Genomic DNA, 19,145 nt, shown 5'->3' on the forward strand with positions numbered 1-19,145 from the left:
AATTTAAGACTGGCATTGGGCTTACACAGCTAATATTTTCTTAATTACACGTCTTGATAATTTATCTTTCATTACCATTTGTCTTGAAGGCATTCTGTAGGTAATCACATAAAATAAGTTATTTGTATTCTGCTATTTTGAAGACTGCATTTTGACATTCCCTCAAATTTTAGCTGCATATTATGGGAAAGAGTCTGCATTTTTGACTCATTTCAGAATACACATTCTGCCAGCAGAGCCCAGAGAAGAAAAAGTGTATCCCAGAGAAATACTAAGCCTCTGGTATTCAGGTGGGCCAAGGGCTACCTTGGCAGGGATAACCCAAATGTGATGACTGCAACAGCGAAACACGAAGAACATCAGAAAAACAGACTTTTTTTTCCCCCTTCACCAATCTCTTCTTCAGGCAACTACTCTTGGACCTTAAAAAGCATGTGCATGACTAAAATATTAACTGGAATCAGTATTCCACTTTTCACAGAATCTACACAGTATGTAAGAATGGGTATTCTCCCTACCTGTTGGGGTACCACATTACTATGGTATTCTTCATTAGGACATGCAACGTTTCCTGGCTCCAAATCTATTTTATTGCTTTAAAAGCCAAAGTAATTGCAAACACATCTTTCAAATTTACGTGTTTTTCTTTCTTTTTCTCATGTCTTTATCCCACATACCCTGGACCCATAAAGCTTTCCATGCAATGTCTGAGGAGTCTGTGGTGAAGGGCAGAGTACGCCAAGAAAATCTGAGTAGTATCCTTAGGCTGAGATGTACCCGATTCTTCCTCTATGACAACTCCTTTTTATAGAAGTCAAGATAGGAATGGAGTTTTCCACAGATTGGGAATGCTGGCACCATCCATTTATGATGCACCGCTGCAACCATGTACCACAGAATCCTGACGGATTCCCTTGATGTGATGCTTTATTTTCCCAAGACTTCCTGGAGAAGATGTAACAGGAGTATCTTAACATTTGGGAGAAAGGCTTTCAGCTGTTCTGTGTACAGCAATGCCCCAACAACAAGAACTTCCCTTATATGGGTCGGCTGTGACTAAGAATGGTTCAGAGAGAAACCTAGTCTCTCAAACCATTTCAGGATAAACTGCAAGACCTTAATGAATAGCCTCTACTGAGTCTGCCTGAATCAGACAATTGACCAGGTAGGGGTAATGTTTATGCACTTGGTTCTACAAAATGCTACTAGTGGAGCCAGAGATGTTGTGAAACCTTGGTGCAGCACACAAGCTAATGAGTAAAGAGGTGAACTGGAAGTGAATTTGCCCTGCTTTGATTCTTAAATACCTTCTGTGTGCCTTTGGAATGGGAATGTGGAGCTGGGCAATATTTTGGTACAAGGTAAACAATGGAGGCTAGAGGGAACAGAAGAAGGTAGCCTTGGGAGTGTAAGCACTATGAATGTTTGTACAGGAATTTTGTTTAATTTTGAAAAGTCTAGGATGGATCTATGGGTCCTTCCTTTCCTGGGACTAAAAAGAGTTGCTGTAGAATAGTGTATTTTTCTCCTCTTTGTTTACTCTTTCTATGGTTCCTTGGTTTAAGGTGTCTTCCAATAGAAGTGGAACCAGGGTTCTTTATTGCTATGGACAGAAAGTATCCCTGACAATCTGGCTCTGCTCGAACTGAAGTATGTAAACTTGTTTCAGGATACAAAAAATCCACTGGTCCTTGGTTATATCTCTCACTCCTCCACTAACAGACCAAGGTAGTCCCTATGTATGTGGAAGAAATGAGTGATGGTGTAGGATTCTGAGGGGGAGGGCAGCTGAGCTGAATCACAGACATTTCCTTTGCTGGTCACAGCCCTAAGGGCCCTCAGCTTTATCCTTGTGCTTTGCTTACTATGTTTTTCTGTAAAGTGATTCTTCCCTTTGTTTATTTTACCTTTATTCTGTTTAGGTAAGAACTGTCAACTCCTGGAGGGGCAATTTTGGTTGTATTTTTGGAACTAGGGAATAAAAAAATGCTTGTCCTGTTTCACAGGGTTTCTCTTTTCCCCCATTCTTTTAAAAATGTTTTTTTTAGCCAGGAATCTGAACAGAAGGTCCTTATTAAGGGATGCAATAAGGAACTCCGAATTCATATAATTTGGTAGAGGCTGTGTCCTTAGCCAGACACGTCTATAAATCACTGCCCCAGTAGTCATTGCCTTGCATGATATCTCAGCCACATTTCGTAGAATGCTTATTCACCTGGATAGAGAAGGTGCATAAATATTACATTTTCCTGTCTCATATCTTTGTCAACAACCCCCATGTTCTATGCTTCAACTTTTCAAGGACAGACTTCATGAGTTTGGCAGTTCAAGGCCTGACGAGCCAAGGTAGCAGATGGATACGCCTCTTCCTCCAAAGCAATAAAGAATTCTACTCTCCCTGTCACCAGGGATAGATGATTACCCAGAGGGATTTGAACAAGACTCTATGGGAATCCTGAACTTTGCAGAAAAGGTCAAGCTTCCTAAGGGGAGGTGGGGTAGGAGTCGTCAGAGTCCACTGATGCATTAACAAAATGCATCTTCCAGGACTTCTAGGACTAGAGGAAAGTACAGTTGTGTACACTTACCATAAATGTAGATGTTCGAGTGTATTCACTGTTGCACTCATTACATTTGGGTTATCCTGCTGGCAGGTTGCCCTCAGCCTGCCTGAATTCCAAATTCTTGGGTCCTGCGTCACCTGCTGTCACCCCTTCCCTGACGTCAGGTCGTCAGGGGTATAAAAGAAGCAGCCAATGCCATTTTCTTCAGTTTTTCTTGCCCCAAATGTCAGGTGCCCCATAAAAGGGTAGCCAAACTTTATATATATATATATATATATATATATATATATATATATATATATATATATATATATATATATATCTCAATAAATGCAGCAATATAAATTTTACCTTCATCTATAAGCAAATACACCACATAGGTTGTATAAATCAGAGACGGAAAGATAAGTTCCATAGAAAAAAGGGGGATGGCGGGTGGGTAACCTGGATTGAACAGTGAATACACTCCAACATCTACATTTATGGTAAATGTACTATGTTTTGTGTTTCACTGTTGCAGTCCTTACATTTGGTTTGAGTCCCAAAGCTACGGTTGGGAGGCTGGAGGTAGACAGCAGTAGGAGCAGCTATGAGGCCCTGCAGAATTGCAGTGGCAAAGCCTTCCCTGGATTTAGAGTAGAGTGGCAGATGATGATGCTTTGTAAAGGTGTGCACTGAACTCCAAGTAGCTGCCTCTAAAATGTCCTTGGTTGGTACTCCCCTGAGAAATGCTGCTGAAGTGGCTGCTGCTCTGGTGGAATGTGGCCTAATGCCCTTAGGCACTGACTTGCCATGGTGTAAGTAGCAGAAACGAATGCAATGGCCTAACCACTTAGAAATAGTCTGCTTTGAGATAGCCTTTCCTTGTGATCCAGGAGCATATGCCACTAGTAATTGCTCTGTCTTCCTGAAAACTTTGGCTCTTTCCAAGTAGAATCTAAGCTGTCTGTGTACGTCCAAAGAATGCAGAATTCTCTCCCCCTTGTTCTGTGGTTTTTGGGTAAAAAGTTGGCAGATGAATAGTTTGGTTTAGAGCCACACTGGACACCACTTTAGGCATAAATATTGGATTTGTCCTCAGGGAGACCCTGTCTGGATGAAAAATGATAAAAGGTTCCACAGCCATGAGTGCCTGTTGCTCTGAAACTCGTCTTGCTGAAGTAACTGCTAGGAGCAGAGCTGTTTTCCAAGATAAAAACTTTATATCAGCAGTAGCAGCTGGCTCAAAAGGAGGCAGGGTGAGCTTTTCCAAGACATAGTTGAGGTGCCATGCAGGTATTGGTAATCTCCTTGGAGGCCTTATATTTTTGGCCCCTCTGAGGTACTGCTTTAATAACGGATGAGAAAAAAGTGGTGGCTCTGTATTGTAATGAGCCGAAATGGCAGAGGCATGAATTTTAATTGATGAAAATGATAGGCCTTTGTCCAGCATCTCAGTTAAGTATTGCAAAATCTGAGGAATGTTTGGGACAGTTGTATCAGTTCCTTGTGCCTGGTTCCAAGCACAGAATCGCTTCCATTTTCCAGCATAAGACTTTCTAGTAGTAGGCCTTCTGGCTTCCAGAATGACATCCATCACAGCTTTACTGAGGGGTGTTTTTTGTGTGACTACATTATCCGCCATGCTGCCAAGTTTAACGTCCTTAGTTGGCTTTGCAGGATCTGATTGTTTTGCTAGATCAGTAGACGAGGTATTTGAGTTAAAGTCCAAGCTGGGTATAATGACAAGTTCCTTAGGATTGGATACCAGTACTGGCGTGGCCAGTCTGGGGCAATCAGTATCATCTTTGGCTTCTCCTGTCTGACCTTTAGGAGTACTTTGGGGAGGAAAGGCAGTGGGGGAAAGGCATATACTGATAAGTTTTCCCAGCTGAAAGATAGGGAGTCCACTTTCCACGCTTGTCTGTGATAAGTCCTTGTGCAGAATCTTTTTAGTTGGTAATTGTGAGGGCAGGCAAAAAGATCTATGTCCGGGCATCCCCATTTCCTTGTTATCATGCTGAAGAGTTGCGGATCCAGCTTCCACTCGTGGGGATCCCCACGAGGTTTCTGCTTAGTTCGTCTGCCAGAGTGTTTTCCTTTCCTGGAAGGAATTGTGCCTGCAGATGCATTTGGCAAGTCAAAGCTGTGTCCCACAAGGTCATGGCTAGTCTGCAAAGGGGGTAAGAATACGTGCCCCCCCGCCTGTTTATATACCACATGACCATGGTGTTGTCTGTCTATCAGTAGTTGTCCTGGATGAAGTAGGTCCTTGAAGGCTGTCAGGGCATTTTGAACAGCTAGCATCTCTTTTTGATTGATATGCACATGCATTTGGTTTGAGGACCAGGTGCCCTGAATGCATCTTCCTGCCATGTGGGCCCCCCAGGCATAATCTGATGCATCCGTTGTCAGTGTCTGCCTGGCTGGGGGTAATATGAATGGCTGTACCTTGTTCTGGTGACAAGCCTTTGCCCACCATCGAAACTCCTGTTGCAGGCAAAGGATGAGAGTAATGATTGTTTCCAGGCTGTGGCAATGTTGAGTCCAAACACTTTTTAGATACCATTGAAGTTTCCTCATATGCAGTCTTGCGTATGGAATTAGTAGGATGCAGGATGCCATGAAGCCCAAAGCCTGCAGAATTTTTCTTGCAGATAACTGGGCCTTTGTTGCCAACATTTTGAAAAAGGTAGTCAGCTGTCTTTGTTTGGCGTGAGATAAGCCATCTGGGCAGTTGTATTTAAGCTTGCACCCAGGAATATTATCTCTTGAGAGGGTACTAGTTTTGATTTCTTTTTGTTGACTGTGTACCCTAGGCATGTTAGAAGTCTTTTCACAAACGCCAGATGTTGAAGAAGAATGTCCTTGTTCTCTGCTTGAATGAGACAGTCGTCAAAGTAAGGATATATTTGTACTCCTCTGTCTGCAGAATGCAATTACTGGTGCCAGGCACTTTGTAAAGACCCTGGGCGCAATAGATAAGCCAAAGGGCAGTGCAGAGCATTGGTAATGCATTGAACCAGCCTTGAATCTGAGGTATCTTCTGCATGATTGTCTGATTGGAACATGCAGGTATGCCTCTTTTAGGTCTAAAGTCACAAGCCAAGCATTCTTGTCCAGCATGGGCAGAAGCTGCTGCAAAGTTAACATTTTGAATTTTGGAATATCCAGGAATGTGTTTAGAATAGATAGGTCCAGTATTGGCCTCCAGGCCTTGTCCTTTCTGGGTACCAAGAACAGTCTTGAGTAAAATCCTTGTCCCTGCTCTTGCTCTGGTACTTGTTGAATGGCCCCCATGTCCATGAGGGATGAGACTTGTTTTTGTGCCTCTGCCCATTGAATTTTTGGCAGATCTGGAAGGCCATTTGCCTTTGGCAGAGTATGGAAATGGAACTTGTAGCCTTGTGACACTATATTTAGAACCCACTTGTCCTGGGTTATAATGTGCCAATTTTGAGAAAAAAGTGCTAATTTTCCCCCTAAGGGTGCTGCCAGTAGGTAAGTGCTTGGTGCAGGCAGGGGGAAGTCATTGGGACTGTTTCCTGTATGTTTGTGATTTGTCTTTTCCAACTTTGGAGGTAGAAGCACCCCATTGCTTTGACTTGTATGAACCTTGCGCCTGGGATCTGCCCCTAGGGCGTCTGAATCTGCCCCTTTGAGGTCTGTCTGACACAGAAAAGGACCAATTTTTTGTAGGCCAGTATCTACTAAACCTAGGTGGCTGTACTTGTAAAAAATCTTTAACAGTTTGCATAGATTTAGCTTTGTCCTCCATTTTCTTTTAACACCTCTTCTGCCTTAACACCAAAGTATCATCCTGTAAAGGTGCATCTAATAATTTAACTTTAACATGATCAGGCAGATTTTGTTCCTTTAACCAAGCATGCCTCCTAATTACAGAACCCGTAACTGCGGCCCTGCAGGAGGCCTCCAAAGCATCAAAACCACATTGCAAAGTATGCTTTCCAACTTGTTCAGCTGCATGCAATAAATCCTGCATTTCCATGTTTTCTGCACATTCAGAGTTTAACAACATTTTTTGTTTAAGCAATCCCATGACATGTTGCTGATATTTGAGCATATGAAACTGACGGTTTAAGGCCCTTATGCCAAGGTTGCAGATGTGTAAACCTTTTTTCCCCCCATCTATCCAGTGCCCTTGAATCTCTTTCAGAGGGGGTAGGGTTTTTTGCAGTGGAAGCCTTGACTCCTTTTGGACCCTGTGAAATAGTTTCTGGGTCTGCAGCAGGGTTTTTAAAAAGAAATTTGTGAGAGTCAGGAACCCTGTAATATCTGTCAGGCTTAACAGGAGCCGGGGGTAAGGAGTCAGGGGTCAGACTAGACTCTGAAAACACATCATCTACAATGTCTAACGCAGGTGGAATGGCTAGAGGCCTGTGCTGAGGTAGTAAAAGGAAATCCCTGAGCCTCTTATTAGATTCTGAAAAATATTGGCTCTCCCAGTGGAAATGCTCCCTCATGGTATGCAAGGTTTCCCCAAAAGAATAGTCCTCAGGAGGAGAAGCTGAAGGTATAGATTCTTCAGCATCGGAATCCTCACAGGGGGGAAGAGAATATTACTGATCAGAAGAGGAATCAGAAGAAATAGAAATCTGATCTGAAGATTCATAGTCAGTCTCTTGCCTAAACCTCTTATCAGGAAGAGGATGGGAACCCCTGATCAAGGTAATCAAGTCTTCGGCTATTTTGAGCATCTGTTTTTTGGGCATAGAGGCCTGTCCACGTGGCTCTTGAGTTTGTTTCCTTGCTTTAGAAGGTGCTTTAGTCTTTGCCTTTGAAGCTGAAGTCGTTTTAATGTGAAGATGTTTAGGTCTGAATACACCCTCAGAAGCCGGTGCCTGCTCAGCGGCTCCAGACCCATCTGAGGGATTAGCGTCCAAGGCTCCAGTACCTTGAGTATCCAAGCAGCATAGCAGACTCCACGTGGGAGTTGGTAGCAGCCTGCGACTCTAAAGTAGCAGGCGTCAGGGGCTGCGAAAGCGCCTCACTGAGAACCGGAGACTGGCTTAGGAGAAGCTTCGTCATCGGTTTTGGGCCTCGGTTGTTTATCTCTATCCTTTTCTTTGCGTTTTTTGTGAACTCCGGTAGTCGGATGACTATCCGACAGCATTTCAGGATAATTAAACCGGCGTACAAAACAGTTTAAAGCAAAATCATACCGACGCTTAAATCTAGCACAAAACCGACAACCAGTAACATTGTGATCAGGGCCTAGGCAAGGAATATAGTAAGAATGAAAGTCCTTATGAGGTATTTGCTTTCCACAGGAAATACAATTATCTTTTTCTGACATCAGTCTGGAGCAAGAAAAAAGTTTCCCCAATGGGGTACTTAGCTTTATTGAAGACTTCGGATCTGAAACTCTAACATGAAAATCTCAGGAGTCTGCCGACCGGCACTTGCGAACTGCTTCTGCTTCGGACACCACGCGGCAAGAAAGACTGAAGAAAATGGCATCGGCTGCTTCTTTTATACCCCTGACGACCTGATGTCAGGGAAGGGGTGACAGCAGCCGACGCAGGACCCAAGACTTTGGAATTCGGGCCTGCTGAGGGCAACCTGCCAGCTGGATAACCCAAATGTAATGATTGCAACAGTGAAACACGAAGAACATCTGCAATACTGTTAAGGCTCAGCCAGGCCCATTAAAGTCCTGTACCTCAGCTGAGAATGTGAAGCATTCTATGGCATTCCAATTGAAGACTTACCTTCATCCTATGAAGACTATCCCCAAAGGAGAGATCCTCTGGTGTACAGGGATTCCTCATTCTGTCCTCTGTGGCAGATTCACAGCAAAAAGAGGGAAGGAATTTTGCCCACATATCAGAGCAATAGGGAGATGGCATTTATCCACATATGCAAATTAATTTGCCTCCGTATCTGGGGAACCAGAATCCTCAGAGTAGGGTCTATTTTCCTATTTTAGAAGGAACCCCTGACACCTCTGGAATTTTCAGTGCTGGTTGCTTGAATTTCAAAACATCATAAAATCCTAAGCCAACTGGAAAAGGTCTTTTGGTAAAGCTGGGTTGTACACTGGGTAGGGGAACTGCTTGGCCATAAATGAGGCAGCAACCTAGCAGGTACCAGTTTGAGCTCTTTAGGCCTCAAATGACCAATGTAATCCATTTTTGAGGCATCAGTGCACAGGCAGGCATCCAACACTCCAGTATAGTCTCCAGAAAACTTCTCTCAAATGAGCACTGAAGGAACACTACCCTCCCTTTAAATGATAACCATCCAGGTACTGGCTGCAAGGGTGCTAAGAGAGGCTTTCAAACCTACCAATGTCATAGTGGTTCCAGTCTTGGAGAATGCGCCTAAAGCTGGTTGGGTGCTGGCCTCCAAAGGTGTGATGACAGAGGCTTCAGTCAAAGCAAACTCCAAGGACAAGGCCTGCAATCGTGCCTCAAGCAGCTTGGTGTTGCTAGACCTAGAGGAAACCTGATTTGGAAAGACTGCCATCAGCTTTATGATTATTCCCCATGGGCATTTGCAAAAGTGTTCACATTTTGAGTGGAAGCTCAAAGAGGCCTTGAGGTTTCATGATGAAATGGGACAGGGACCAGAGCGACCTTCTTTTGACCTACGTATTCCTGTAGAGATTTCTCCCAGCAGTAGATCGCCATGGATTGTTCTCACTGCACCATATTCATCGCAAAGGCAGTCATCCAAATTGTGCCAGAGCCCAAAACAAAATATGCAAAATTGTAATCTTTGTGTGGAATTTGCTTTTCACACTCTAAACAATTACTCACTTTTAAACTTCTTTATTGGCAGTCAGACATCTAGCAAGCTACTATAACAAAAATAAGCAAATAAAATTCCCCTTTGAGAAACCTAACTCTGAAATCAGGCCAAAACAATGGACTAACAATGCACCACATGCAGTGTTCAATGAACTGTGTGAAGAAAACTCTGAAGGTGGAATTCTCATTACAGTGCCAACCATCCTGATACTGAGCTGGAGGAAGTCAGTTGAGGTGAGGGGTACAGTTCTGGAAGTCAGGGCAGCCACTGGGTTCCTGCAGGGATACCAGAAGTGATGACTGCAACACTGAATACTGTGATATACATCTGTAGATTCTTCTTACGTCATATAAAAATGTCAGATTTGAAGTAATGATAAGCTGCATTATGTTTGCATATACTGCTACTACTGTACTTTAATCTTTTTTTATTATTATTTGTAGAATATTCAATCGCCCTTCATGCTAAACGTTTTTCTGTCAAAAAAATATCTACTGTTCTTACCTTAGGACAAGACCTCGCTGAATGCTGGTTTTCATCTTTTCTGTCAAGTGCTCCACATTTGCCTGCAATACATGCACAAATTAAAACCACTTGACGGATGCCGTCGCACCTACTTCAGCTTCATGAAAAAGCTTTTCACAAAATACATTAACAATGTTATAAAAAGTAAAGCATAAAAACTACAAACCAATAAAAAACAAAGTAAAAAAATAGACATGAAATGTAAAAATGAAGTCTGATCAAAATTAAGAAAAAGACTGCAATAAAACTACATATTAGAGGGACATTACTGGGTTAAGCAGAGCCAAAGCACTAGAAGAAAACATGGGTCTGAACAACCCCACTCTCACTGTAAGACCGCTAAAATAAAAATGTATTCAAAGACCTACGGATGAAAGCCAGTACAGAATCCTCCATCACCACTGTGAAAGTATCAGATCTTATTATTATACAAGAAATACTATCAACACTGCTTCTGATATAGGATAGAAGGCCCACAAAATGCAACATAATGACCATCTAGGTTTTAAATCTGAAATTTTCTGAAAATGACAGCTGGCCCAGGTTAACAAATAAGACATACAGACTCCCTCCGGTTATTTATTTCATGTTTGGTGACCAGGAAAGTGGACTGGTCAATTGACCATTTTCAGCCATGACCCAGGCTCCAGAGAAGCAAAGTACATAATACAATTAAAACATTCAAAATACAGGAAGTCTATAAGCCTACAGCAACTTATCCAGTGCCACAAAAGCAATTACTGACAGTTTCTTCTAGCAGATGTTCCTTCAGTTTGGCCTAGAAGCCAACCAATATTATTTGGAAAAGTAATTGTACTGGTAGTTGATTCCATGTTGTTTGCCTTAGTTTAATGAAGGTCCTTTCCCCTTCCCGGCACATGTGTCAAAACATAGTTTAAGCAAAGTAATGCTGTCATCCTGACTTCTTCTAAATAAGGACGATGGTTCTCTTATTTGTACAGTTTTAGTCAGGAGCTTTGACCTAGCATGATAATTTTAAACAGCTGAGTGATGAACAGCATTGTAGCTTGGCTAGTAACCAGTAGCCAATGACATTTTTTTAAGAGATCACAGTGGTGGGATGCTTGTCGTCTAGACGTACAAAACAACTGAGTCTCTTTTCCAATACTTATAGTTTTTGTGACTTGGTTCTAGACTGAAATGTTAATAGAGGCAGGACATATTCAGTTTTGAGAATGAGGACATTTCTAGCTATAATATGCCTTTCAGTTGGGGATAACAGGTGTGACATCTTCTAGCAATGTTTCAGTTGTGAGTGTGCTGTCTATATGCCTTGAGAATGTTAAGAGAGGGTCAAGGAAGACACCTACCTATTTTTGTTTTAAAACTGGGTGTTGAATTATTCCTTACAATCACTGGGGTTGCGGTGGGTCTGGCCAGTTTATGATGAGCAGCAAATGGCATAATGCTACATTTTTTGTGATTATTGTTAACATATTGTTAGCCAATTTTAGAGATTAGTGAAATTGCCCTGTAATGTGTGCTGAAACTTAGAAAAAGTTTTATTTGATAATAAAACTAGTAGATCATCTGCTTACATAATCATGTTGATATGGGGTAGGTCACACAGCAAGTAATTTATAAATAACGAGAACAGTAATGGGCCAAGAATTGATGCCGGAGTACTCCAGTACTGAGTGTACCTAAATCAGATAGGATATTGTTGTTGTAGGCCTGAAATCTGGAAAGTTCTGTTTTCCAAATAACTATTAAACCACTGGAAACACTGAGCGAGTATAGTTTGTTGAGCAGAAAGGTATGACTTACAGTTTAAAATGCTCTTATCAAGTCTACACAGAGACAGTAAGTAAGCCATTGTTTACATGCAGTAAATTGGGGCACTATAACGTGCAGTCATAATGATGAAGGCCTTACGGAAGCCATGCTGTTTTTCTGAAAACATTCCATAGCAATTTATATGGTCAAATACCTGCTTGTATAAGAGTTTTTCAAATGTTTTGATTAGTGGACACATTAGAATCTGGTAGGAAATGTCTACGAAGATGTAAATATAGTTTTTTTTTTTTTTTTTTATCCACTGAGGCTGGGTTAAGGGTGATGTGCTTTGTATCTATTATCTGTGCACTCTGCTGTTTTATTGTTTTCTATAAGTATATAAAAATGATAATGGCATCTCTTGTCTTTTTCTTATGTAAATTAATTTAGCAGAATTAGTTACAATTCTGGGTTTTTTCCACAATGTCAAGGAAATTTGGGTGCAAAAGTTCATTGTTATGAATTTTGTTTCCATTGTCCCCAAGCCCTGGATTTTGTTTTATTACAGTTATGATGCATTTTGTTTACCAGGGGCATGTTTGAGCTTTACATCTGCTTTGTGTAACTGGAAAGAATACTGCCTGTATTTGAGAAAGTCAGTTAAAGCAATGCTTACATTTGATTACAGACTGGTAAGTTAATGTCTGTAAGAGAGTATTAAGTGAATTTTATATAAATTCTGTTATTATCCTGCTTATGATAATCTGATGCAGCTTTCCATCTGCCCTGAAGGACCAACTAGGAGATGACAGGACAGTGGTCAATGACACTAACTGGGTAGTACAGATATTATGAATACTCTGTAATCTAATCAGAAAATTACACATCTGCCTTTTCGCAAAATCTGAAGAATAAGTATGAAATGTAAGAAGACTCTGCACAGTTGGGGCTACTTTTTGTAACTATAATTCCCTGCAGATAAACTGGAGTATTTAGATACAGTTTGGATGGCTTGCCAAGGAGTGGTTCACTAGGAAGCAGAAAACTTTAGGAGTGGTAGAAGCAAATTACACAGGAAAAAATGGGAACTGTGGGATCAATACAAGCCAGAGGAGGAATGAGGTTTAAGAGAAGGCAGGATTTGAATGAGCTATGTAATGGCTGACTAACAATGACTGGACATGTTAAAAGTGATGTATAATGTTTGTAGCTACAGTTGTGTCTCACGGTTTGGAATGTATAACGTTTGCAACTAAGACGGTGTCACTATGGTTTATGGTCATTTATACAATGTCAGACATGATAATTTAACAATGATGTTTCTTGTTTAAAAAAAAAACTTTAGAAGGGCTAAGCATTTTTTATAAGCAGACATGATGGGGTAAAACAGGTGTATACACCAGTGTTGTTTTAGCACTTCCTTGCTGTCTGGAAACAGGGAGGGGACTGTTCTAGGCTGTGAAATATCCAAACACTGCAGCATTTTCTGCTGTGTTCTCTCATGGAAGAAGTTCCTGACCTCCTCTGGATTCATGAAAAAACTCAAATAAGGTGTTCTGTAAAAAAGATTAAAGAAAGTGCAATTTTGTCAGAAATGTCCATAACACTAGCAGTACAAATGATTTGTTTATATTTGGTTTTCAGGGTAGATGACTTACATCCATGGACCTTTTTCAGACTCAGCTTTGGAGCAATATTTAGTTAACTGACTTGCTCAGAATCACACAGACAATAGAGGGTGAGGGAATCAAACCTTGCACCACTGGATCACATGAAACAACTTAACATCTCCTCTATACTCTAAGCCAACTGCAAGATACAATAGTAGGATCATTGCTACATACGTATGGGACATCTACTAGTGGCAAACATCTGTCCACGGGCAGATTACTAAGCAGCCACATATCCCCTTAGCAAGAGACTAATCTCAAGACACAGCATTTATAGGTCAGCTCAGCCACATAAAAAAGACAGCAATCTACAATGTTATTTCTGATCTTTTTTTGGTTGTCCTGCAAAAGTAGCTAAGGGGAACACAGCAACCAAAGGCCTTGTGGCATGCTAAAAAACATGGAAATAGAAGCAACTAGTAGGCAAGTACACAAGTAATGCAAAACAATTAAAATATCATGTATGCAAAGTATATAAAAAAAGAGAGTACACTGATTAGTTCCAATTAAAATCTTATAAAATTCAACTACACAAAGTGTGATCTCTGTTCAGTAGTTATAAAGTAAAACAGATCTGCTTATAAAGTAGCTACCAGACCCAATATGCACACAATAAAGGGATAAACCTATTTTCCAGTAATGATTTAATTGTACTGTTGAATTATCAGTTAAATACAAATAATCTAACTACACTGAAAGGATCAGTTTGCTGTAGGATAAATGTGTTTGTCCTATAAGAAAGAGAGCTCATCAGCCTGTTGAATGAGTTTTATATGCCATTTGTAAAATGTTAGAAGTCTGTAAACATTAGTACAGAACAAATTTATTCCATTTTTTTCTCTAGTTTCTTATAGAAAACTAGAAGATGAACAGACTGTCACAATGTAGATGAGAAACTTCCTTAGGCATAATGATTTGATCTTAAAGACATGCTTTCCTTGTGGAAGACATTATAAGGCTCCTGTCACATTACAGCCTGTAAAAAAGAAACTGTTCTTGCAGAAGCAATAGCCAGTAGAAACAAAATATTCAAAACAGACATATGAAGTCTCTAGAGTAACTGGTTGAAATTCAGTTAATAGCTTCCCTACTACAAAACTAAATTCCCATCTGGAACCACTGGATGTTTACAGAGTCTTCATAGGTAGGTACTAGGCTATCGGCCCAAGGGCCTACGTAAGCCTAGCCAACAAGGTTCCCTGGCTTACGCCACCCAAGAAAGTCATTTTCCTGTGCCACTTGTCAAGCAGAGACACAGAAGTGATCCCCAGGGTGTATTTCCTATTTCCCATCCACTCAAGATTTTTCTTGAAGAGTGCCAATGAAGAACTTTGCTAGACATAGATGGGTAGCCTGTTCCAAAGCATGGGAAGTCTCTGGGACAGGAATCTATCCCTACAGCATGTCCTGTTTATTGTGGTGACAAGGATTAGGTCCCTAGACAGTGTAGCTTGGAGGGATTGGGATTTCTTTAGGTGTAGCATCTCCAACAGCTCTGGGCTTGACATAGCTTTATATGTTAGGCAGAGATCACCTGATATGCTATGGAGTAAAGCTGGAGTTTTTTGAGACGGTCAGTGTAGGGCATTTGTTTGAGGCCAGTAATCCTCTTTGCGAGGTACTTCTGTGGCCTTTCCAGCTGCTGCAGATGTCTTGTGAGGTACATTCCAAAAGGGGCATTGTACTCTATATAATGGGTCTAATGAGTGTCGAGTAGAGGGGAACAAGGACCTCTTTTTTCCTGGATGAGAACCTTTTTATGATGAGGTGTGCCACGTAGAAGGACTTCCTGACTACTGTGGCGATGTGACTATCAAAGGAGAGACTACTGTCCACTTGGGTCTCAAGGTCTCTTATCACACATTCGGTGTTAAGTAGATTGCTGCCTATGTGGTAGTTCATGGGTACAGAGTTTTAACCAAAGCGGATGACCCTGCACTTTTTGGCATTGAGCTTGAGGCCATGGCTCTGACACCAGGCATCTGTCTCAGCGAGGCCCTTCTGTAGGATGTCCACATCATTTGGGGACTTAACTATGGCTCCTAGTTTGCAGTCATCTGTGAACTTCGTTAGCCAGAGGCCTTCTGTGTTAGCCTGTACTTCAGAGAAGTAGATACCAAACAGGAGAGGTCCCAGGATGGAACCCTGTGGTACTCCACTTGTCACTGCTTTGAGGTCAGATTTGGAGTCTGCAACTTTTACAGTGTGGGTTCCGTCAGTGAGCCAGTTGGCAACCCATCTTGTGACACAAGGATTTATACCTAGTTTAGTGAGTTTAGCTATAATTCCAGAATGGGGATGGTGTCAAAAGCCTTGGCGAGGTCAAGATAGGATGTGTGAACCACTTTACCCTCATCTACAGCTTTGGTGACTGTCTCAAAGAAGTTGATCAAGTACATGAGGCATGATCTGCCTTTCACAAACCCGAACTGGGTGGGATCCAGAGTTTGGAGGTTACCAATGTCTTTGTTTATGAGTTCCATGATGATACGTTCCATGGCACTGCAGACCAGGCTCGTCAGGCTAATAGGTCAATAGTTCCTGGGATCAGTGGATCTTAAATGTAAAACATGCTTCAGGAACATTTTAACTAACATTTGCAGCTAAAAGAGACTCCATAACCAGTATTTTTTCTGCCTTTCTCTTTGACTACTGTATCTCGACTGCATTTCGCCTAAAAACCCTTGAAATCAGCTCTGCATATTGTTTATACTGTATTTGTGTTGCTTCTAAACTGCACTTTAAAAGTTAATTTTTGTTTAATTTAACTGTTAGGCAAACACACTCAAGTGCGCTAGCCATTTTAAAGCATTTACTGTTTGTTACTGTATCTTTTTCTTCTGTCTCTGAAAAAAAAGAAAAAAAAAAAAAAAAAAAATATCCTTGTTTTCCCGCCTTACTGAACTAGAATAGTCCAGTCTTCAGATTTTGCTGATCTCTGGGCTTTGTCATAGTTCCTGTGCTATCCATATCCTTATTTGGATAAGAGGAAGCTTCTTTGTTCACCAGCGGGAGTGGGGAGCACTGAGCAACCTATTTGTCCCTAGAGGAGTGGTTCCAGCCCAGCAACTTGTAGTTTATTGGCCATTTTGGGTCAATTCCTAGCTCTTTTCAACCCCCTGCTATAAAGCCCGCTTTTGCGCGAATTAGTGCAAAGTTGCTCATAGAGCAGCATCGGGCAGTGCCGGTTAATCAAGTTTAAACTATTTCTGGCTCTGCAAAGTCTGCTCTTCAATTTTTCCCTTAGAACTGCTCTACTTGCAATCTAAACAGTCTATTCTCTATCTGAAAAGCCCAGCACTTGCTCCTAAAGCATTTTTATACAGGTAAAGCACTCAAACAAAAAGAAAGTACTTCATTCACCTAAATCCCCTTGAGTACCCATTTCCCTATAGGTTCTTTCTGACTCAGTTACACAGCAATCCTTTACACTATTCTAGCATGTCGAAGGGTCAGTTGCTGGCGTCCTCTCCTGTTCAGCTGATGAATCTGGGAATCTTGAGGCAATGTTACAATTGCCTCATGTACACAGACAACCCTCTCCTCCTCCCAACAAATACAAATATATGTGAGAGATGCAACTATATAGGCAAACTGGAGGCTGAGCTCTCTCAACTCAGTACTGGCAAAAACCAGTCAGGAGGAGTAGGTAACTGTGCACACCACAAACCCAGTCTCGCATAGACCTATCACAACTGCAAACCAAACACATAAACACACAAAAACATACTCTGAGGCTCTGATTAAAAATCTACCAAAACAACAGAGGCCTCCAAAGCAGACACCCAAGCGACCACTACCTCAAGACATAGCACAGGCAACACACAGTTCACAAAGTCAGTGTGCTAAACAGTCACAGCCCTTAAGGCCAAACAACATGCCAGATACACTTGTAATAGGTGACTCCATAGTCAGACACACTGACGTCCCGCTCACCAGACTGAACAAGGAAAAGGTTACAGTAAGCTGCCTGTCGGGCGCTAGAATCTACCACATAACACAAGCACTCAGGCCACTCCAAAGCAAGTACAAATATGACTCAGTCATTGTCCATGCCGGTGTGAATGACCTGAGACGTACCTCCCTGGACTACATGAAAAGAGACATAGAGGAGCTCTCTGATTATGTAGCCCAGGCTGGTATGACCCTGACCTGAGCAGCATCTTACCTTCACCAAGAATGATGCCACAGTACAAAGACAAAATGATCAGCTTTAACAATTGGCTTAATTACTGGTGTCATTCTAAGGGGATCCAATGTCTGTCTGCTTGGGATGACATGCTTGACAAGCCACGCTGCTTTGCAAGGGATGGCTTGCACCTGTCACCCCTGGGCTTCCGGATATTGGCTAAGGCTCTTGCCACCCCCATAGTGCCTTTTTTAGGCAAGGCTCAAAAGACAAACCCACCTCCCTAGAAAACACAAGTGAAGAAAAACTAAGGGTAATGCTGCTCAATGCCAGAAGTCTAAACCTCAAGATGCACGCTCTCGAAGCCCTCCTCAGTATGGAGAACATCGATGTCTGTGCAGTGACTGAAACCTGGTTCAAGGCTCCTGAGAGCACCCCAGCACTACCAGGTTTTACCTCATATCATGCTTTCCGGCCCCAAAACTTGGACCGAACCACAAAAGGAGGGGGAGTATCCATATTCATCAAAGATACCCACACCTCCAGGTTAGTGGCAATGCACGAAGCATCGGAGACCATCCAGGTGCAACTAACCATAGGCAAAACTGCCCTACAGTTTGTAGCATGCTACAGACCACCCTCTCAAACTCAGGAACCCCACTCAGCCTTCCTGAAGACAGTGGAGAGTATGAATGTCTCTCCAAATACCATCATATTGGGAGACTTCAACTACCCAAACAGACTGGGAACATTACTCAAGCCCCAACACCCTAGCCCAAAGGTTCCTAGAATTCATAAACTCAAATGCGATGGAACAACTAGTCACCACTCCCACAAGAGGAGATAATATACTAGACCTGATCATCACAAACATGGGGACAAAATGCTCCACACTGGAAGTATACCCCTCATTAGTGAGATCAGACCATAAATTAATCTCACTGGAAATCCACATCCCGCCTCCACCCCCTGCACAAAAGACCACAGTGAAGAACTTCTCAAAAGCCGACTTTACACTTCTTAAGACTGAAGTGGTATCCTTCAAGGCCCCTGGGCCAATGGAAACCACAACCCACACCACTGAATCCTTTATAAATGCCTTCTACGGGCACCTTCAAGAATGCATGGATCATGCAATCCCTAATAAAACCAAGACCCATTTCCCCAAAGGCAGGTGCCCTGTCTGGTGGACCCCAGCCATTAACAAACTTTACAACAGGAGGAGGAAGCTACTACATGACAGAGCAAAATCCCTAAAAGGGAAGGCATCTCTGATCAGTACTAGCAAAAAACTACGATCACTCATAAAATCATCCAAGGCCAACTTTGAGAGAAAAATCGCAAAAGACAATCACAAGGCCTTCTTTAGCTATGTTAGAAACCTGGGTGGAAACTCCCAGATATGCTCAGAGTTAGTCCAAAATGACACAAAATACACTGAACCCACAGACATTGCCAACATTCTGGCAGACAGGTTCAGTGTAAATTTCTCCGCCCCCTCCCCCCCAAAAGAAGAAATATCTATCCCAGCAGAGTGTAGCCTCCCTAACATCTCAGATGCCCAGGTGAGAGCCGCCCTCGCCAAAGCTAAAAACACAGCATCAATGGGACGGGTCGGTGTCCCGGGCTGTGTGTTACATGAACTCCAAGAGGAACTAAACCCACACATAAGGCTGCTGTTTAATCTTAGCCTTACTACAGGATATGTACCCAAAGAGTGGCGTACAGCAACAGTGGTCCCACTTCACAAAGGCGGTGGTTCTACGG

At 42.1% G+C, this 19,145-nt stretch overlaps 1 protein-coding gene across 8 annotated transcripts in view; it reads right to left on the bottom strand.

Moving 5' to 3' along the window:
• Positions 1–19,145, bottom strand: part of LOC122796266 (phosphofructokinase, platelet) — a 987,903-nt gene that overhangs the window by 120,499 nt on the left and 848,259 nt on the right. For all 8 annotated transcript variants that reach the window (XM_044064600.1, XM_044064606.1, XM_044064604.1 and 5 more), the window contains one exon: positions 9,822–9,883. In XM_044064600.1, coding sequence (XP_043920535.1) covers positions 9,822–9,883 — 62 coding nt within the window. The remainder of the gene's footprint in view (positions 1–9,821; positions 9,884–19,145) is intronic.

This window comes from Protopterus annectens, chromosome 3.part0 (genome assembly GCF_019279795.1).
Source record: "Protopterus annectens isolate FY-2018-M chromosome 3.part0, PAN1.0, whole genome shotgun sequence".
In the NCBI taxonomy this organism is placed as follows: Eukaryota; Metazoa; Chordata; order Ceratodontiformes; family Protopteridae; genus Protopterus; species Protopterus annectens.